The 23,283-nt window shown below is 38.1% G+C and overlaps 1 protein-coding gene across 5 annotated transcripts in view; it reads left to right on the top strand.

Moving 5' to 3' along the window:
• The window catches only part of LOC126297449 (alpha-protein kinase 1-like), a 188,400-nt gene that overhangs the window by 25,227 nt on the left and 139,890 nt on the right, over positions 1–23,283 (top strand). For all 5 annotated transcript variants that reach the window (XM_049988303.1, XM_049988305.1, XM_049988306.1 and 2 more), the window contains 2 exons: positions 3,696–3,782; positions 16,288–16,477. In XM_049988303.1, the coding sequence (XP_049844260.1) occupies positions 3,696–3,782; positions 16,288–16,477 (277 nt within the window). The remainder of the gene's footprint in view (positions 1–3,695; positions 3,783–16,287; positions 16,478–23,283) is intronic.

The following is a 23,283-nucleotide window of genomic DNA, read 5'->3' as shown; positions in this document are numbered from 1 at the left end:
TATTGAGTATTTAACTGAACATTTCATGGTCTTACCCATTTGTATTTCATAATTGTTTTATTTATTTTATCAGAGCTACAATCTGTTTATGATGAATTTTTTTATAGTTACTACAGACAGTTGATATGTAAGACAGCGTTGATAAATATATTCTGTATGACAGCAGCCTCTCCATTCCATCATGCAACTCGTTGTCTATCTCTGTTTGTTAAAGTATGTATTATATTATCGTGTTATGCATGTACATATGCCAACAGTATATTAGAATTTTTGCTTTAGGCTGGGTTAGTTCAATTACTGTTTTAAACAATGCCATGTTACTTTTTATATCTAATTTTTATTATTTATTACTTACATTAAATAAAGGCAGCCCCCATGTGTGTAATTATAATATTTTAGTGTTCTGATGAGTGCAGTTATATTAACTTTATTAAAACCTACTGAAATGGTTTTGAGTATTCGTTTATTCTAAAAATGGCTGATGTACAATTAATATGTACTGCCACACAGTAGCAATATGTAGCATGAAATACAGCAGGCATATCAGTCGCCAAAGCACAGAAGTCTAAGATGATTCATAGTCAACATGTCGAAAGCACTACAATGCTTGTTTGGCTTATTTCTTTGGCTGAACTATTTTTATATCTGCTGGCTCAGAGTGATTAGAAAATTGTGTGTACCCAGGTATTTCATTGTGTCTTTTATGCTTAAATTTATTTCTGGTGCCTTGCTTTGTATATTTGGTGTACTTTGTACCAGATGCCTATGTGTTGCATAGGTCTGAAGACCGTTGTGACTGATTGAAATTAATAACCTGATATAAAATTTTTGATGCACAGCTGAAATAAATAATCAAATATGTGTTATAAATGTATTTCATTAGTATAGTTTGTTGTGCTACTAGTACAGTCTCATGAGTGTTACTAGAGTTTTAAACACACACATCACTGAATTTTGTCGACTGGCACCTTACATTTCTCTAACCACTTGTCTATACCCAAGTATATTCTTTATTGAATCCTCACTCATATCATAATAATGTAGAGTACTACCTCAGGGAATGGAATAAAGGTACTCATCCTACTTCTTCAGGGTGATAAACACTATCTTATGATAAGAGAAGCATGAGCTAAACTGCTTGTAAGGCAGCTGTATAGTTGTTCTCAACCCAAAGATTTTGGATTTATTTTTTGAGTGCTGAGGCAAGGTCCTATTGGAAATAGTTATATAGGGACCTAAAGTTTTATGTAGAAGCTGGAAGATGAAATCAACAGGAAGTGATCAAAAAGTTCTTAGAACTAATTACTTTGTCATTTAGCCAGTCCCACAGATTGCATGTAAGGAGCTGAATACAGTGTGTTATTGTGGCTGAGTGGCAGTTTGCCTTCTTTTAGCCATTTTTATCAACCACAGAACATGCTATGGTTGTGTGTCTTTCATAGTGATACAGATAGCATGTGTGGTAAAATATTTCAGGGGTAAAATAGTCCACCATTCAGATTTCCGGATTGAGAATAATTGGTAGTGTTTTTTGTAACGGGGGTGGGGGGGGGGGGGGGGAATGCCACCTTGCGGGTTGGAATAAACTATTATATTCATTAATCAGGTAGGTAGATTGGAGACTTCGAAAAAAGAGATGGATAAGCAGAAGTTAGATATCGTGGGAATTAGTGAAGTGTAAGGGCAGGAAAGAAGTTGCAGAAAGGTAGGGAATTAGGAAAATTGAATTGGATTGAATAAGTTGAAAGTACCAGAGGTCGTTGAGAGTTTTGAAGGAATCATTAGGTTGTAAATGACTTAATAGGAGAAAGGAATACAATAGAAGACAAATGAATAGTTTGGGAGTGAAGTATTGTTAGAAGGAGAGGCTCAAATAGTCAAAAAGACAAGGCCCAATAGAAATCCTTATTTAACAGGTGAGATATGGAATTATATTGGCAAAGGAATGAAATACAAACATGCAGTAAATGAAGCAGGCAAAAAGGAGTAAAAGTTTTCTTGTCTGTATCGATCACACCAGTGTTCTGTGTCATGTGGAGTTCCTAGAGACTTAATGTTCAGAGGTTATGAATAAAGTTCTGTTTGTGTGACTTGGATCACTTTTATGTATTACTTGCTTACTACACAACTGGATCCCATCCTTGTTGCCAGTTGTGTAGTAACCAACTAATACACAAAGCCGATCCAACTCATGCAAATGTGGGTTTATTCATAACTTCTGAACATTAAGTCACTCGGGGCTCCACAAGACACAGAACGCTTGTGTGTGCAATACACACAAGAAATGAAAAAAGAGATTCATTTCGTCAGTGCTGCTCTGTGCATATACAGGTGTGGGCCACTGGTAGACGGAACGACACACCATACCATATGCACGCTTCCTACAGGCGGCCTCTAGTGGCCGATTCACACTGATACAGTTGGCGGCTGATTTGAGCACACATGCACAGCGACTGACACTCGACACACTCACACTCACTCACTCTCGCATGCACTAGTAGTGGGATACAGCAGATAAGATTATTTCCTTCCTCATCCTTTTCCAATCAGAATTTGTACTCCATCTCTAAGGACTGCATTGCCAACAGTACAGTAACCTTTAATCTTGATTTATTCATACTCACTATTATTATGCAGTGCAAATATTCAGTAAAAACACATGAATGTCAAAAGGGGGGTGGCATTACAGTATATTTTTGGGACGGGGTTTGGGGGGGGGGGGGGGGGTGGCATGAAAGAAGTCACTTGCCATCTTTTTCATTGACTACTTTGCTACCTGATTTTTTTCCTAGTGCTACAGTTTATCTAATTAATCTAGAAGATCCAATAATGTGAACTTTGTTTAACCAGTGCAGTATCCTAAGATCTTGTTTTATATTTGTGGCTGTTACAAGTTCACACTCTTTCATTGAAGGAGTTAACGTATGTAGTGAATACTCTTTACTGTGATGCGTATTGCACTACTTTGTGTACATTATTTGTATCTAGCTTGAGCCAAATTTGCATTGTATCATAGTGTTGGGAATCTCTTTTGCTCTTCCAGTTTCCTTTATTGTATTTATTTCAAACTGGAGACAATGTTTGTTTTATGTGATGGTACGCAGAACATATTTTGAATTATTCATTAGCCAGTTAGACTTTTCGTCACATTTTGTTGAAACAAAGATGGGGCGTAGTGTAAAATACAGTTCCTGGCTATTGAGAACCCCATATTTCTTGAGGATGCATTCTCTAAATGTATCATGCTTCACACAAAGAACAGTAATTGAGAACTATTTGCTTAGGGACACTGCTTTTTTGTACATGAGAAATAATGTCACATTCACATAATCCCAAGCTTTCCCCACAATCATATGCTAAAACTGATGAAAATAATTGGTTCATCATTAATTGTTTTAATGAAAGTAATATGATCCTGGTTGATACTGTTCTGTTGATTGCTCATTTCACCTAATTTTGTAGTTGTGTGTATGTTGGTGTGAAGATATTCAGTATGTGCTAAGTTAGATTAGTTTTAACAGACATTTTGAGAGAAATAAAGAACTTTATGTACATTATGGTAACTTCTACCATAGACATTAATACATTCATAAAGTAAGTGACTGTCCAAAATATGTTTATGTATTTATAAAACTGGATGTGTGATGGCTAATAAAATGTTTATGCTAAAGTGTTCTAATCTTCATATTTCACAGATATTGAAAAAGCATGAATATTTTGGAAAGTTCGGGAAAATTCACAAAGTTGTTATTAACCAGAGCACTACATATGCAGGCTCTCAGGTAGGTGCAATTGCTAGATGTAAAACTGAATGAAGTGTTATCAATCAAGAAATATTTTGCTAATTTTCACAGCAGTGGTATTTGATGAATTATTTCAGTGATACATTTGTTTGTACACAGGCAGTTTTAATTAAAACACCTGAAGTCACAATTTTTTGTGTTTTAATATAACACACAATGCATTTCGGACTCTGTGGATCCATCTTCAGGCACAAATCGTCTAATCCAAAATTTACATTTGGTCTCGACTTAGGTGAAATGCATTTTCCTGGTGTGAGAAAGTTAGATCGTAGGTTTCATACTTCGTGAATTGAGTGCAGAAATATGTGAGAAACAGTGGAAATAACAGAAAAAAAATTACTGAACACACAAGGAAAAAAAATTTCAAATCTTTAGAGTTCAGCATACATTGGTTTATTCATAGGCCTAAACTACTGGCCATTAAAATTGATACACAAGAAGAAATGCAATGGATAAACAGGTATTCATTGGACAAATATATTATACTAGAACTGACATGTGATTACATTTTCATGCAATTTGGATGCATAGATCCTGAGAAATCATTACCCAGAACAACCACCTCTGGCCGTAATAAGGGCTTTGAATTGCCTGGGCATTGAGTCAAACAGAGCTTGGATGGTGTGTACAAGTACAGCTGCCCATGCAGCGTCAACATGATACCACATTTCATCAATAGTAGTGACTGGCATATTGTGACGAGCCAGTTGTTCGGCCACCATTGACCGGACATTTTCAATTGGTGAGAGATCCGTAGGGTGTGCTGGCCAGGGCAGCAGTCGCACATTTTCTGTATCCAGAAAGGCCCATACAGGATCTGCAACATTCGGTCGTGCATTATCCTGCTGAAGTGTAGGGTTTCGCAGGGATCGAATGAAGGGTAGAGCCACGGGCCGTAACACAACTGAAATGTAACATCCACTGTTCAAAGTGCCGTCAATGCGAACAAGAAGTGACTGATACGTGTAACCAATGGCACCTCAACCCATCACGCCAGGTGATACGCCAGTATGACGATGACGAATACACGCTTCCGATGTGCGTTCACTGTGATGTTGCCAAACTGGAGGCGACCATCATGATGCTGTAAACAGAACCTGGACTCCTCCGTAAAAATGACGTTTTGCCATTCGTGCACCCAGGTTGTCGTTGAGTACATCATCACAGGCACTCCTGTCTTGATGCAGTGTCGAGGGTAACCGCAGCTATGGTCTTCAAGCTGATAGTCCATGCTGCTGCAAACGTCGTCAAACGGTTCGTGCAGATGGTTGTTGTCTTGCAAACGTCCCCATCTATTGACTCGGGGATTGAGACGTGGCTGCACGATCTGTTACAGCCATGTGGATAAGATGCTTGTCATCTCGACTGCTAGTGATATGAGGCCATTGGGATCCAGCATGGTGTTCCTTATTACCCTCCTGAACCCACCGATTCCACATTCTGCTAACAGTCATTGGATCTCATGCAACGCGAGCAGCAATGTCGCGATACGATAAACCGCAATTGAGATAGGCTACAATCTGACCTTTATCGAAGTCGGAAACGTGATGTTACGCATTTCTCCTCCTTACGCGAGGCATCACAACACCGTTTCACCAGGCAACGCCGGTCAACTGCTGTTTGTGTATGAGAAATTGGTTGGAAACTTTCCTCATGTGAGCATGTTGTAGGTGTCACCACTGGCGCCAACAATGTGTGAATGCTCTGAAAAGCTAAATTATTTGCATATCGCAGCATCTTCTTCCTGTCGAGTAGATTTCGCATCTGTAGTATGTCATCTTTGTAGTGTAGCAATTTTAATGGCCAGTAGTGTACTATCATTGCACATCACTTCTCTTAAGACACACATTTGTTTACAACTGTTTAAATACATTTCACAGGCGTAGTTTAATCTTATGTGATCAAAGATAAATTTTGTCTCATAGTATGAGAAATATTAGATGTAAGAAATTGTTATATTAAAGGAATAAATTTAAAATAAGCCTTTAAAACTGCTAAAATACCTATGGCTATCAAAATATGCTTGTTCATTTAACATAGATTCATGCTTTTTGATTTTGTGGTTGTATATTTCGAATATTGTAACAAGATTTTGGATCTTGCCATTGGCTTCATTGTGTAGTATTACCAAATTGGTTTCTATCTTGTTGATGCTGTCCAATAACTGATTTTTCTATGTAGTTGAGTCTGAAAGCATTTGTGTGTTCATGAAAATTTTGGCCTGTTTCTCTACATAGTAGGCAGGGCAACTGGGGCATGATACTTTATACACTGCATTTCTGTTGCATTTTTACGTCTGTTTTTTTGTTGTGGACTAATGTTATTTATTGTTAGTGGAAAATGCACTTGTTTTTAAGTTTTTTGTGATATGGGGCCTAGGTGTGGGATGCTGACACATATTTTTTCTTCTTTCTTAGTGTGACATTTTGTAGTCTTATTTTTGTTTTGTGTGTCCAAATTATCAGTAGTTTTTGCTCTGTGTCCATTGAATATGGCAGTAGTTTTTGTTTTTTCCAATTCTGTCCTAAAGTCTGTTTTCTTCTAAGTCAGGCAAGTGTGCTCTGCGTAGCATGGCCCTAAGGGCAACGTGTTAGTGTGCAATGGGATGGCATGATGAGTTGTCAATTGTTATATATGTGTATCCTGTGTGTGTTTTTGTTGGAGGTTGATCATTTTGAGATCCAGGAAATTTATGCTTTTGTTGTCCTTATAATCTGCTGTAAATTTTGTACTTCTGCAGGTAGTTCTTCAATCTTACCCACCAAGCGAGGTGGCACAGTGGTTGGCACACAGGACTCGCACAGTGTCGACGGTTCAATCCCGCATCCGGCCATCTTGATTTAGGTTTTCCGTGATTCCCCTAAATCACTCCACATAAATGCTGGAATGGTTCCTTTGAAAGGGCATGACAGACTTCCTTGACCTTCTCTAATCCGATGAGACTGGTGACCTTGCTATTTGATTTCCTCCCCCAAACAACCCAACCTTCAATCTTCCCTTTTTTGCCATCATATAGTTGCAATGCATCATGAACATGCCTCCAGCAATATTCTATTTTACATTTGAGCCCTCTGATTTCTTAAAAAGAATTATTTTCCAGATCATTGAGAAATAGATCTGCCAGATAATGTGATACGCTACTACACAGAACACACACTTATACAGATATAACAACTGAGAACTCATCATGCCATCCCACTGCACAGAAACATGCTGCCTTCAGGAGCATACTACATACAGCACACTCACTTGACTTAGACGAAAACAGCCTCTAGGACAGAATTGGACACAATAAAAGTTTTGCGATATACAGTGGATGCACAGCCAAAACAACTGATAATTTGGACACACACACACACACACACACACACACACACACACACACACAAAATTGCATTCTCCACTAATAATAAGTTCGGACACTTACTAGTCCACAGCATAAAAAAGGGACCAATAGTTCAAAATAAGTGTAGTGTATAAAGTATCACGCCCCATTTGCCCTACTACTATATAGGGAAAACAGGCTGAAATTTTAAAACCCATTTCCAAGAACACACAAATGCTTTCAGACTCAACCATTTGGAAAAATCAATTATTGCACAGCATATGCTAGAAACCAAACATGTGATATTCCAGGAGTGCCAATCTTGCAAGTTTAGCAGGAGAACTTCTGTGAAGTTTGGAAAGTAGGAGACAAGGTGCTGGCAGAAGTAAAGCTGTGAGGATGGGCCGTGAGTCATGCTTTGGTAACTCAGTCAGTAGAGCACTTACCAGTGAAAGGCAAATATTCTGAGTTTGAGTCTTCGTCCAGCACACAGTTTTAATCTACCAGGAAGTTTCATCTCAATGCACACTCCACTGCATATTGTACATTTCATAGAAGATAGAAAACAGTTTGGTATTACTATACAGTGAAGCCAATGGTAAGATCCTAAATCTGTTACAACAGATCGAAGTATATTTCCACAAAATCAGAAAGCCTGAATCTATGTTAAATGAACGAGCAGATTTTGGTAGCTATAGTTATTTGAGTAATTTTAAAGAGTTATTTAATCATTCCTTGCATGTATCAGCTTCTTAAAACTCATATATGACACTATGTGGTAAAGTTTGTCTTTGATCAGCTTAAACTACATCTGTGAAGTGTGTTTAAACAGTTGTAAACAAAGGCGTGCCTTGAGTGAAGTGATGTGCGATAAGTCTGAATAAACCAATGTATGCTGAACTCAAAAGGTTAAAAATGTTCTTCCTTGTATGCTCGGTAAGTTTTTCTCTGCTATTTCCACTATTCATCACATATTTCCGTACTCAATTAACGAAATACAAAACCTAATGTCTGACTTTCTCATACCAGGAAAATACATGTCCCCCAATCAAGATCAAATATAAATTATGTATTAGATGATTTGTATCTGAAGATGGATCCATAGGGTCCAAAGCGCACCGTGTAATTTAATAAAACACAAAAAATTGTGACTGGAGGTATTTTTATTCAAATTTCCTATGCACTGGATGCAGTCACATTCACAAATGTGAAATATGGATAAAGTTAAAAAATATATGTATCTGTGCAACAAGGAAAGTCAGAAGAAGATTATGATCACCTACTCACCAAATATCACAAGTTCTCCCAATATTTGCATAGCACCATGCACAACTCTGTCTGCATATATTTAGCTGAGTGTCCTTTTTATATTTTCCCACAGTATGTGTATAATATGTGAAGATCTTAGTCAAGACGAGCATGGTCTACAAGTAATAGCTCACACTAGTTTTGCCAGCTGCCTTTATCCCTAGCAGGGAGCCACATAATAGGCATGGCAATATGCTGTAGTGGTGTGCTAGTAAGAAGGCAGATGTGTGTCGTGGTCAGCACACAGAGGGAGAGGGCATATTTCATGGCAATGCCAGTGTGCTCTGTCTCTTTCCTAAGCCACACTCTCCACTCATTACCTACCCCAGTAACTATCAATTCTGGGATAAGCACCACATTGGGCAAGTGTATTTGCTTTTGACTGTCATCCAGAAGGATTTATATCCTCATAAAACTGTTGCTTTTGCTTCTTAAAGTAGGATTTGTCATTTTTGCTTTACATTGCCCATAATGAACTATACAATGGCCAAGTACCTAAACTAACATGAAACTCAATGCTAAATTTTGTACATGTAACCCAAAGAGCTTGTGCTACAGACAGATGTGGCGGGATGACACTGTTGGCTGTAGTGCCACATGGTACCTCATGCCATTGCTCAGTAACTGATCACCCGCCTTCTTGTGTGCACAGTCAGGAGTGGTTGCGACTTGCAACCAATAAAATAATAATACAGTGGACATAGTGTGAGAACAAAGCTCACTTTCAGTGACCAGTAAGTTAAATGCATTTTTGAATAATGGTGGTGTAACAGAATTTCATGTTATCAAACAATTGTTATGTCATCCACATGACATTTACCATGATTTCCCCCCCCCCCCCCACCTAGGCACTTCTTCACCATTGTTGAATAAGAATTTGCTCAAAGTCTAGTCAGTGCACTTATATTTCAGTCCACTTTCTAGTTCTTTTTATATGTATACTACTACTACTACTACTACTACTACTACTACATTGTTAAGTTATAGGATTGCCTTTGTATTACTTATAAGCACATCCAGAAATATTGCTCACATAATTTTCCTACACTATTTCAGCTACTTCTTTTAATGACTTTACATATCCCCAGGTTAGAGACTAAAATTTGTTGGTGAACTTTCATGTTGTCTTCCTCTTCACAATGGTTTCTGTTGAACACTCACAAATTAGACATGCTTTCAGAGACATATGTCTGCACTTTTTCAAAAATGTTTTCATTGTCCACTTTGTTATGTATTACTCAATAAAGACAGGTGGTCTTGATTAAGCCTACCCTGCTCCTCTTGCTTGCCATCCTTTGTGAACAGAGGATATGGAGGGCAAGGTTCTTGAGTCTTCACTTTCAAAATCTTTGTATCTTGGAAGTTGCAGAAAACAATGAACCTGGAATTTATATATTTCATCCAATCATAGTGATGTTCAGTTTACTGTTGAACTGGAGTATTATAGTTAGCGTAATGTCTTATTATGAGAAATATACACTGACATATTGTCTAATGGAGAAACAGAATCTGATTAAAACAGTTAACAAATGTATTTATCTAATAACTATTCTACAATATTCTGTAAGCATAATACATTTAGGATGTTTATAGCTGTCATATATTTCATTGTTACACAAAATGTCACAACATGATTTTTCAAGGGCAGCAAAATACCATGTATACCGTATAACACCATGTCAGTATGTCTGATATAAATAGCTGCAGCAAAATTATTTACTACATTTTCATGAACCACATTACAACAGTTAACTGCCACATCAGAAAGTGGCTATAACCTTTGGTAACTGGTGGTATGTATGACCTACATTACTTTGTGTGATCATTGCTAAATAAAAGCATAGGTAAATAATGAAAAACCTTTGGCTCATTTAATGCATTGTAAATATATTCACATTGAGATTTATGCTAGCATTCCTGTTTTCTTATTGATGCTTGCGAGGACCCAGGTAAGTAGAATCAACGACATTTATATTGCAGACAGTATAACATTAGACATATTTCACACACAGTCCAGTTTTGAATAAAACTAATAAAATTCTTCCCCTCATGTACTCAGTGTTGCAAAGAACGAATTTTGATAGTAATAAAAGGTTATGATTTTATGATCTAAAATTTATTTCCCTAAAAACAGATGATTGAAAATAATCAGAGTGCTGGATAAATTTTAGGTTAATGATGGCCATTGTTTGCAATTGCAATGATAATAACTTTGCTTTTGAAATTGTATTTGTTCCTGGAGTTCAATCTTTTAATCTTTTTGGGGCATATACAAGTTCTGTTCAGTGTGGAAGATGTGCTCAAAGTCAAGAAAACTGCCTGTGCATATCTGTTGAGTCTTCATCTTGCACATAGTGTTAGTCCAACACAGATGTTCACATTGGTTTTTCCGAAATGTAGCTTAAATGGTGAATACTGATATCTTCCATAGGGCGTTAAAATTACTATCCTTGCTCTGTAATACTATTTCCAAAGTTGATTGAGTTCTCAGATTAAGGCCAGATGGAGACTATACAGTAAACTTTGCATTGTCTGTAAACTATCATTGCTGCCGAAGAAATTGGAGATTCAGAAAGTATAGAGTGAAGGTTTGTACAGCAGTCACTCTTAATAAACCAGGAGCTATATAATGCACAGCCTGTTCTAGGTTCACAGTAGTGTTGTAAAACTGAGTGACATCTTCAGTAGATGGATTGAGTAGTAACAGAATAATAATGGTTTACAGAGTACATTCAGCAAGTGAAACTGCAGATGCAAACTAATGTATATGATGATGACAAGCAGACCAGTTATGAATAATTAAAGAAAAATAACAATTTAGTTGCTGTATATCCAACACTTAAACTTGTGTGTAAGCTGAGATGATGATCATTTTGTACTCTTACATTAATTTTCTGACACAAGAGATTTGTAAATGAGGCAGGAGATGCAGCAACTCAGCCAGAAAACCTGGTCAGTTCCTTGCATGGGAAGAAAATCAGTCCCAGCAAAGTAACTGCCAAGACATGGTAACATGTCAGAGAATTTATGTTGTTTTTGGTCATCATTTGGTAGTTATTCCTTTTGTCTTAACTGCTGCATCCTATAATATCAATGACTTGCCTCATTTACTCATACCTATCCCTGCAATAATTTCCTTTCACCATCACATCAATTACACTTTTCAGCAACAAGTCATGTTGTAATGTGTGCTCAACCATTCTGTCACATCTGTTCATTATAGTATTTACTAGGTATTGATTTGGTGCAAGAAATCTTCATTCTTTACTGATCAATGGGTCTGTTCTGCAAGGGTCGCCTGTAACACTGTTTCAATGGCTTTTAGTTGTTTCATTTTTGTCTTCCCCATTGTCCATATTTTGTACGCATACAGAGCTGTGCTCCAAACACAGCTTTCATGATTTATTTTGTGGCCTCAAAGTTTATGTTGTTTGTTAACAGCTGTTCCTTTCTGTAAGAAGCTTTTTCTCGTGGTACAATCTTTGCTGCAATTACTTTCTTGTATCATCATTCTTTCTCTCTTCTACTTCTGAGAGAGCTAATTTTGTTCACCCCTTCGAGTGTCTTTTGTCCATGTTTAATATTAGCTGTCTTTCATCTCAATCTGTTTCGTTTTCTTTGTATTTGTGTGCATATTATAGCCATCAGTTAGACACAAATTTCATTTCTGTTCACTTCCAGCAATTGCTGCTATACCATTAGTGAATCATGTTCTGCTGACTTTGTGTGACAAACAACTCTGACATAGAGCTGTTTTACTACTTTCATTACTTCTTCAGTATTCAGTTTGTCAGTGGTAAGAATGAGCAATCCTGCCTTACACCTTCCATTTTGCACCATAATATTTTGACAGCTTCCCTAGTTGGATTCATGATTTCCTGTCAAGAAGGTCACAGTTCATAGCAAATCGACGGAAAGCCATCAAATAAAACAGAAGTAATATCTGGTGTTCCCCAATGAGGTGTTTAAGCCTTCTGCTGGTGCTAATTTATATAAATGATTTAGGAGACGATCTGAACAGCCCTCTTAAATTGTTTGCATATGATGCTACAATTTACAATCTAGTAAAGTCATCAGAAGATTAAAACCAATTGAAAAGTGACTTAGGCCATATCTGTATGGTGCAAAAAGTGGCAGATGATTCTCAACTAGAAAAAGAGTGGGATCATGCACATGAGTACAAAAAGAAATCCACTAAATTCTGGTTACATGATAAATCACACAAATCTAAAGGCTGTCACTTCAACTAAGTACTTAGGAATTACAGTTACAAACAACTTAAATTGGAAAAGTCACATAGATAATGTTGTGGGGAAAGCAAAGCGAAGACTGTGATAATTGGCAGAAGCCACAGATGATGGGATCACATATACTAAAGACACTGCCTGCACTAGTCTTGTCCATCCTTTGCTTGGCTAGAGTATTACTGCACAGGGATCCTTACCAGATAAGATTGACACAGGACATAAAAAAATTTCAAAGAAGGCAGGTAATTTTGTATCATTGTGAAACAGGGTGGGAAGAGTGAGTTTTGGTGTTCATCACAAAGGTGTATTTTGTGGTGGCCAGATCCATTTACAAAATTTCAGTCACCAACTTTGTCCTCTCAATGTGAGAATATTTATTTGATGACAACACACATAGGAAGAAATGATCATCCAAGAGAAATCAGACTTTCATACAGAAAGATTTAAATGTTCATTTTTTCTAAGTGCTGTTCAAGAGTGAAATGGTAGAGGGAAAAGTATGGAGGTGGTTCGATGAACCCTCTGCAAGGCACTTTAGTGCAAATTGCAAAGTACTTATTTAGGTGTAGATGTTATTTAGGCATTGAGTGCAGATTTCATTGCCTGACACCTGTGAAAAATAATTCAGCATTTTTTGAAATGTCATGTAAAAAAAATGGCAGCTTGATTGCAAGCTTAAAAACTTGTAGTAAATTATCAGTTTAGTCAATAAAGCCTGAAAGATTATGAACAGATTCTCTTCTCGTCTACTTCCAATTTTTCCTTCCATTCTTTGATAAAGCGCTAGTGTGTGTGTGTGTGTGTGTGTGTGTGTGTGTGTGTGTGTGTGTTTTTGACATGTGTGATAATAGACTGTTTGTTAAACAGTTTTTGCATCTGATCACTTTTGCTTTCTTTGGAAGTGTAATAATTACATTCTTTTCAAAATGTGATGGAACTTCCTCACTTTCGTAATTTTTTTTCTCTTGATCTTGTATAGTGTGTGGCCCACTGTTAATTTGATGTCCATAACAGTTCCACTGGTACTTCATCATTATCAGGACATTTATTCCTTCTGGTTTCAAAGTTTTTTGAAATTTGCCACCTTGATGCATTGTATCCTCATTTCCAATCACACTCATTTCTTTTTGACATTTGTTATGGTTATAAAAGTATTTTCCCCCTGTTTTCTCCCATTATTTTCTGCTTTGATTACCCAATTAACTTTTCCATCTTTGGGCTATGTTCTCCATAAAGTAATTGTTTATTAGTATGTGCACAGTATTCATTTTAACGTCTTACAATTATTTTTGAACTTTGTGATGCCTACCTTCCATACTTTTAGTAACTGGTTAAGTTCATTTCTGAGTGATCTGTATTGTTACTTCCATGTTCAACATTTTTGTCATTTCTTTAATTCCAGTGTTTTATTTGTTATCCGTGGCTGCCTTGTTGTGATCTGTGTGTCTTTGCACTTATTCTGTTGCATTTATTATATATCTTGTAAAGTAAGCTCCATTGGTTTTCCACACTGAAAACTCTGTTACAATACTGTCAAGAGTTCTGATTCGTTTAGCTTGTTGAGGTTATAATATATTTTAACTGCTTTCTCTTTTATTTGAATTTCAAGTGGCATTCCATTAGTACAATGTTACAGTCACTATCGGTGCCAGCACATGGGTAAGTCTTCAAGCCCTGAATCTTTGGTTTACCAAAATACAATCAATCTGATAGCTTCCTTGATCCCCTGTCATTCTCCATGAATACTTTCTCAGCGGTTTCTTTAAAACTGGAATCAAAGCAGCTCACTCACTCTTGGCATGGAATTGTATTAATTTTCCTCCCCTCTAATTTTGTTTGATAAGAGTCTAACTCTCCAGTTATTATTCCTGATATTGATGTATCATTATTTCATTAAGTATGAATAAGCCTATAATCCTCTCAAGAAAGAAAACCTCTAGCCCTCACAAGTCACTGTTTCTTAAAATTTTAAAATTTTGTTTAGTGGGGGTTCATGGCCTCAATTATTTTTAGAATGAAAAAATAGTCCAGCTTCATTTTACATAGTAATATATTGGTGGTACATGTGGATTGGAATATATTTTACTTCTTTGTATATGTGACACAAAAATAATATACCATTGCGCATTGATAAATCTATTAGCAGACACAAACAGAAAGATGACATCTTTTTGTTTGTGTTGGCTAATAGCTGTAACCATGGACAATAATGTATTATTTTTGTGTTGCATGCACAGAGAAGTAAAATATATTCCAGTCCACATGTACCGCCAATATATTATTATGTAAAATGAAGCTGGAAGTTTAAGATACGTACTTGAAAATGACCAAATGTCGAAATTGGCCAGTCACATAGATAATAAAAAAGAAGTAATACAGCCCACCTGGACAGTGTTTTCATTCTCAATTCTTAAAATATCTGTCTGCACCTTTTCCCTGTATACCATTAGATTCTCTAGTTTCCCACACATTCAGTGTATCTGACCATGCTTAGCATTCTTCTTCTGTTTGGCAACTCTACACCATCTGGATACCCGTATGACTTGTCTATTTTATCTCTGGCCTGTTTCACCCAGAACTAAGCCATCATTATATTTTTAGCAAAGAAACTGCAAGTACGAGGGAAAGAAAATATGGTGGTTCCCCATTGTCTTCCACATTTCCACATTGCAATACTGTGGCCATTAGTCATCCCAACCACACGTAATGGGACCAAGAGAGTCAAAGCTACTCGGTCACGAAATGAGTATGTAAATAGTTGACAGAATGATGATTAGAAAATACATGAACAAAGAATCAAATAATTACTAAAGTATGATAGAGAGTATAGGAATAAATAACACATTACAGAGAAAAGTTCTCAACTATGGTGAGGAACTCTTGTACAGAATAGTAGTAGTGTGCCACAAGGAAAGCTTTCAAATAGGATTTGAGTACTTGGAGTTTCACTCAGCTTTTTGGTTTTGCTGGAAGCCTATTGAAAGTGCAACCCACTGAGTAGTGCACACTTTCCTGTACAGTGCTGAAGGAAGTTATCAAAGTATGCATTGTTTTCTGTCTAGTGTTTCCTGAGTGATTGTTACAGTTTCTCCTGAAAGTGTCACTGTTGTCAACAACGTTTCCCATGATGCAATATTTGTACAAGGATGCAGAGTTAGAATTGACACACATCTTAAAAACGGTGTATATGAAGTTCGTTAACTAACACTGCAGATCAGTGTGTCCACCCATTTCTATTTGAGTGCATGAATTACCTCAAAGTGTGGCACCATACAAGATAATAAAGTGAAAGTAAGCAGATGAGCCTTGTGATTCAATGTCAAAGATAATGGAGATCTTTATTATAGTGAAGATAGCAGTGTTCAGCCTCAGCACAAGATCGTGAACATAGTGCTTCCCAGAATGCCTTCCATCAATCCTCAGTCTTAGGGATTTAAAATGCTTGACTTGACTGACTGACTATCTTTGTACAATAAAATTTCACTGTTACTGTTGTTGTTGTTGTTGTTGAATAAAGCTATCAAGTAATTATTTGTATTTCTCTATCTTTTTGACAAATTGATTCACATCCATAAAATAAATATGCTTCTGTTTTGCTTTACAGGGTCCTAGTGCAAGTGCATATGTAACGTACCATAAAGCTGATGATGCCTTGAGGGCTATTCAGGCAGTTAACAACATTTCTGTAGATGGTAGGACTATAAAAACATCATTAGGCACTACAAAATACTGCTCTCACTTTATGAAGAATCAGCCATGCCCTAAACCAGACTGCATGTACCTTCATGATTTAGGTAATTTCTGAAATCAATGGACTGTTGTTATCTTATTACGTACTCTTATCTTTCATGCTGCAGTGGTTGAGCAAGAGAACAAAAAAATGGAATGAGAGATTTGTTGAAGTTGCTGTTTTAAAATCAGTCCTCGTGTAACACGAGACACACAGAGCCTTGCACTTATAGTTAATTTTTTACCTTCAAACTCATCCTTGTGAATTGTTCTCAAAAATGTGTGTATATATATTTTTGCAAGAGATGCAGAATGGGAAAGTGAGTACTCAATATTCTTATTATTCTTTTTTTATGGGAGGAATGTTGCATTCGTGCATGCCTGTCAGAAATATGTGACTGCAATTGCAGATATTAATTTTTCTCTCAAATCTGTAACGTAACTATTTTTACACATTCTAGCAATGGCTGCATTTGTATTTCAATTTGACTGTTGAAATTTGTTGTTGCACAGTTAGCTAGAAGAATCCTAATACAATATTTTGTTAACTTGTTCAGGTTTTTGTGAATGCTTGTTGAAAATATTGCCTGTTTGCATTTATCTTGGGATCTTTAACCAACATCTGATCAATAATTTTTCTGATGTTTCGGTAGCAGTAGTGGCTTTCATTGTGAAAGGTTCACCCTCCATTACTGATAGTAGACTGGATCAGCAGTGGAAGGTGAACCTCTGACAGCCAGCTACTCCTGCTAGTGAAACATCAGAAATGTCACCTAGTAAATGTCAGCCAAAGAGCCTGAGGCAAAAGTGATACATCAGAAATATTTTACATTTGTAATGTTCCTTTTGTCACTTATTACCAGAAAAATAAATAAAATTATAATAATTGAATTCTGGAGCTACACTAAGAGTTCCTTATGAAATATATAAAAAATATAATTGAGGAACTAAAAAGGCAATGAATATTTGGAGATGATTTCAACTATGTTATACTGGCACCACTGATAGGAAAGTATCTGTATATCCATCTTTTTAGAGATGGTTGCAGGACTCAGCTGTCCAGTACAGAATGTCAAATCAAACACCTTTCAGCCGTCTAATTTCCAAACTGTTATTTTATTTGGCTGCCAGTTCTGGCATTGACTACCTCATCTTCAGGTCCTCTGGCTGATGTGTAGGAAGATACCAACCTCAGTTCGTGTCAAAATATGGGGCCAGCATTCAAATACTGGTATCTGTAGATTTCTGCTTGATACAGTGATCACTTCAACTATCATCTACCTTCTGTCAGAAGATGATTGAAGTATCTACAGAAAACAGTATTTGAATGCTGGCCCTTGTTTTGACTGGAACTGAGGTTGGAATCTTCCTCCACATTGCTCATGGGGCCCGCAGATGGTGTAGTAAATTGCCGAATCTGGTAGCCAAACAAAATAACAGTTTGAAAATTAGATGGCCAAAAGCTGTTTGATTTCTGTACTGATAGGAAATGGTGATTCACGTCTAGATTAGACACAGGTCAGAGTTTCACTTATTCTCAATGGAGACATGTTTGGAAGTTTTCCTAATGATTAGATGTTAATCTATTAATATGATGCAGTTGAGAGTAGGGACAGAGATGATGTTGCATGTGTATTTCATTTCCACAGCATTTGGCTAAAATTTTTGGTGTGGATAATGCTTAATTTATGTAATGAGAACGGCAGAATGTCCCCCAAAATAATGAGCACATAAGGCCACTTACTTTAGAGGAAAGAGCACCCCCCCATTTCTCTCTCTCTCTCTCTCTCTCTCTCTCTCTCTCTCTCTCTCTCTCTCTCTCTCTCTCAGCAGTGACAATTATTTTGTGTTGGATGGCACACCATTTTTAGGATATTTAGTGTCAGACTCAAAACAGTGGGAGCGGCTTGTGCTGTTCCCATGATGGTTTTGCTCTGTCTAACTTATGGCAAATGTTTAGATGAGTTGTGTAACATATTCATGTATTCACATTGACAGAAATTCTTATTGGCCACTGTTATGTCTGCAAAATGCAATAAAATCATCAGAGCAGCTTATCAGCTGTGTTTTTGCTTTGGATTTTTCATAAGTTGTGAAATTATTGTTTGAGCATTGGCATTGGTTTTCGTAATCGGCCTGACCTGCATATCACACTGTGTAAATTTTGTAATAACTACATTAGCCTTGGGTTCTTTCAACCTGATAGTTATAAATATTTGGCCTGCAATTTCATTCGCTGGTAGCAGATTTCTGATGGGTTATAAATTTGTCAGAAAATTTCAAGAACTGGTTTCCAAGGCAGAACCTGTTAATATTCTTCAGCCTTCTCTCTCTTCAGCAGAGCCTGTGTAGATGAAAGTAGACTAACAACAACTCATATAGATGTGTGTAACCCATCATTTTCCCATACCCAGTGCACATGTTTGTCGTTCGCAGAGTGTACATGACATACTGTATCATTAATGTTGACCTAATGGTCAACTACTCAGTGTCTGTATTGACACACACTGTTAAATTATTTTTAATTACTTTAAACTTAGTTATCTCTGGTTGCCAACCATTACATCATATTTATGCATGTTACTGTTTAAACTGTAATTGATCCATGATAATGGAAGTTGATGTCTGTGGCTTTGGATTAAATTACTTGAAGAAATACATTAATGTGCCTTGGCGCAAATAAAGTTTTATGAAAGTTACTGGTTCAGAGTGCATAAGCTGACCAAAAAACCTGGATTTCCTGGTTGAAAATACACTTTTTCCCAGGTGAAAATACTCTTTTCCCATGTTGAGTGACAATATACTTCCCTGGGAGATGTAAACTCTTTACCATGCAAAGGACTGATTTTCTTAAATCACAGAGCATTCGACTCTCATTCAAACACTGATGTAGAACTTCCCGGAACTTTAGGAAATGAAAAACACACGTTTTGAAATATCTGTGGTGCACAGTGACATATTCAGTGCATATTTTTCATGTTATGATAGTATAAATATGAATTCCACCAAATACAGCCTGGTAGCTTCCGAAGCACTGGAATCAAGATTTGGAATGTGCTCATGTCCGCCAGTGACAGCAGATATTCAGAGCAGTCAGCCAGTAGCAGCATCACTGTTGACTAGTGTGAACACACAAATTGGAAAAATTGTTTTGAATTAATATACATACAGTATAGCTACAAGAAAAGTTAAGTTTTCACATATAACATAAGTCTTTTTTAGCATGTGTTACCCGTAAAATTTTAAATAATGACATAGATGGCTGGTCTTCTGGGTCCAAAACTTTTTTTTTTATGCGGCTGGTCTACAGGGTGATTTAAGAAAACTGTAACATAATTCATATTGTGAGAAAGGAAGTTTACTGTGAAAGTAACACATTTCAAACTGCCATTTGCAATATTTTCCTGTGACCTGTTATGGGTCCCACGTGTAAGTGATGGATTGCAGTGATCCGTCAAATGTGATATTGCCTGTAATCGGTCACTCACCCTGACACTTAGCACACAAGCAATTTTAGTCAGTATTACGAACGTCACAGTGTTGAGAAGTTCTGCTATGGAAAATGAACTGCTATATTTAGCAGCAGTTGCAGCTGATTTCCGTATCCCCAGGAATACTTGGAAAACATAAATTTGAAATAAATGAGAATTGTACGATGGTGAGTCAAATGAAAGCCTTAAATTTGTAATAACAAATCGAAATTTCGTGCCGTTATCCAGTAAGTTGGTAAGCATGCTACAAACAGTGTGCAGAATGGCCTGTAGGTGGCAGCATAGTGCAGATGCACACACACCATTGAAGTATCAGTATAAAACTGGCTGCCCCACTTGTGATTTGGACCAGGGAAGAACAGTGTTCTGTTGTTTGGTTTTTGTGTAGTGAAGGTGTGAAACCTATTTAAATTTATCGACAAAAGAAGGTTCAGTATGGCGGTGCATGTTTGTCACAGCAGCAAGTCTATGAATGGAGTAGGAAGTTCGCAAATGGTGTGATTTCAGTGGAAGGTGCTCCTCGTCCAGGTCAGACACAACGAGTTGTGACTCCACAGAACATTGCAGCAGTTGAAGCCATAGTGAAGGAAAAGCGCCAAGTGACACCGAATGACATTGCAGCATGTTTACATGTCATGGGTCAGCATACCACATTGTGCATGATGTGCTCCAGTTTCACAAAGTGTCTGCAAGGTGGGTGCCACGGCAACTGACTCCTGAAATGAAAAAAACGATGTGTTGATGCTTGTGAAGAACTTCTTCAGCACTTTGAATGAGAAGTGATGGCTTCCTTGCAAGAATCGTTACTGTGAATGAAGTCTGGGTTCACTTCCACCAACCGGAAACGAAGGGAGCGAGCAACCCAGACCTTGCCCCAAGTGATTTCCATGTGTTTGGACCACTCAGAGATGCAATGGAAGGAAAGAAGTTCCATTCTGATGAAGAGGTATGCCACGCGATGCGTGAGTGGTTGCGCGGACTACCAAAAGAATTTTTTTCTAAAGGAATTTATGCGCTTTGTAAGCGCTGGAGGACTTGCATTGAACATGAGCATGGGGAGATTATGTTGAAAAATGATACAGCTTTGTACCACTTCTGCACAATAAATAATATTTTAAAAAAATATTTAAGGTTTTCATTTGACTCAACCTCGTAATTTGTTAAACTTTCTTTGAAATGCTTTTCTTGGGAACTGCACATTACTTAACACAATATATTCCATTTTTACTGATGCCAAATGTGTTGCATACCTCTTTCCAGTGTGCCAATACAGTTCATGTTACATTTATTAGCCCTGAACTCCTTTTTATTCGTTAGTCTTATAATTTAACTGCATGTATTTACTCAATTTAAGTATTCCTATAGAGATGTTGTCAGTAGTAGCACTACTAATTACTGTATCTCTTTCTATAAATTGTATGAAGGAGACTTAGTGCGTATAAAATGATAAGGTGTTTCATTATAGCTCTCCATTATAATTACCTTGAACATTTAAATTAAAATGTCCTCTTAACGTTACAGTAGGAATGTATGTCATTCTGTTTAGAAGTTAAAAAACTTCAATAATGCATGTAATTATTTCATAAATAACACAAAATCATAAGAGGGAGCCCATTGCATCACAACTGTGAATGTCCCATTGGTTCTGCTGCTATAGCAGAAGCCTCAAAATGCTAATCACTGCAAAATTTGAGGGTATATTTTGTATTACTTCTTGATATACACTCCTGGAAATTGAAATAAGAACACCGTGAATTCATTGTCCCAGGAAGGGGAAACTTTGACACATTCCTGGGGTCAGATACATCACATGATCACACTGACAGAACCACAGGCACATAGACACAGGCAACAGAGCATGCACAATGTCGGCACTAGTACAATGTATATCCACCTTTCGCAGCAATGCAGGCTGCTATTCTCCCATGGAGACGATCATAGAGATGCTGGATGTAGTCCTGTGGAACGGCTTGCCATGCCATTTCCACCTGGCGCCTCAGTTGGACCAGCGTTCGTGCTGGACGTGCAGACCGCGTGAGACGACGCTTCATCCAGTCCCAAACATGCTCAATGGGGGACAGATCCGGAGATCTTGCTAGCCAGGGTAATTGACTTACACCTTCTAGAGCACGTTGGGTGGCACGGGATACATGCGGACGTGCATTGTCCTGTTGGAACAGCAAGTTCCCTTGCCGGTCTAGGAATGGTATAACGATGGGTTCGATGACGGTTTGGATGTACCGTGCACTATTCAGTGTCCCCTCGACGATCACCAGAGGTGTACGGCCAGTGTAGGAGATCGCTCCCCACACCATGATGCCGGGTGTTGGCCCTGTGTGCCTCGGTCGTATGCAGTCCTGATTGTGGCGCTCACCTGCACGGCGCCAAACACGCATACGACCATCATTGGCACCAAGGCAGAAGCGACTCTCATCGCTGAAGACGACACGTCTCCATTCGTCCCTCCATTCACGCCTGTCGCGACACCACTGGAGGCGGGCTGCACAATGTTGGGGCGTGAGTGGAAGACGGCCTAACGGTGTGCAGGACCGTAGCCCAGCTTCATGGAGACGGTTGCGAATGGTCCTCGCCGATACCCCAGGAGCAACAGTGTCCCTAATTTGCTGGGAAGTGGCGGTGCGGTCCCCTACGGCACTGCGTAGGATCCTACGGTCTTGGCGTGCATCCGTGCGTCGCTGTGGTCCGGTCCCAGGTCGACGGGCACGTGCACCTTCCGCCGACCACTGGCGACAACTTCGATGTACTGTGGAGACCTCACACCACACGTGTTGAGCATTTCGGCGGTACGTCGATCCGGCCTCCCGCATGCCCACTATACGCCCTCGCTCAAAGTCCGTCAACTGCACATACGGTTCACGTCCACGCTGTCGCGGCATACTACCAGTGTTAAAGACTGCGATGGAGCTCCGTATGCCACGGCAAACTGGCTGACACTGACGGCGGTGGTGCACAAATGCTGCGCAGCTAGCGCCATTCGACGGCCAACACCGCGGTTCCTGGTGTGTCCGCTGTGCCGTGCGTGTGATCATTGCTTGTACAGCCCTCTCGCAGTGTCCGGAGCAAGTATGGTGGGTCTGACACACCGGTGTCAATGTGTTCTTTTTTCCATTTCCAGGAGTGTAAATGGCAATCCCGGCTTCCATTTCACTTCGCAAAGTAATTCATGGTCCCTGGATAACTTTAAAATCTGTAGTAAATTTCTTACTCAACATATTATTGTTGCAGTAGCCGGCTAAAGTTAAAGTCTTTGTTAGAGTATTAGTCCTTACTAGTCAAAATTTAAAAAAGGTAATTGAAAACTGAAACAATGGAAAAGTCCTGGAGTTCTGTAGAATTCCTTGGTTTTTCCCAGATGACAA

Source organism: Schistocerca gregaria, chromosome X (assembly GCF_023897955.1).
Source record: "Schistocerca gregaria isolate iqSchGreg1 chromosome X, iqSchGreg1.2, whole genome shotgun sequence".
Classification (NCBI taxonomy): domain Eukaryota; kingdom Metazoa; phylum Arthropoda; class Insecta; order Orthoptera; family Acrididae; genus Schistocerca; species Schistocerca gregaria.
This window is presented reverse-complemented; position numbering and strand designations above follow the sequence as displayed.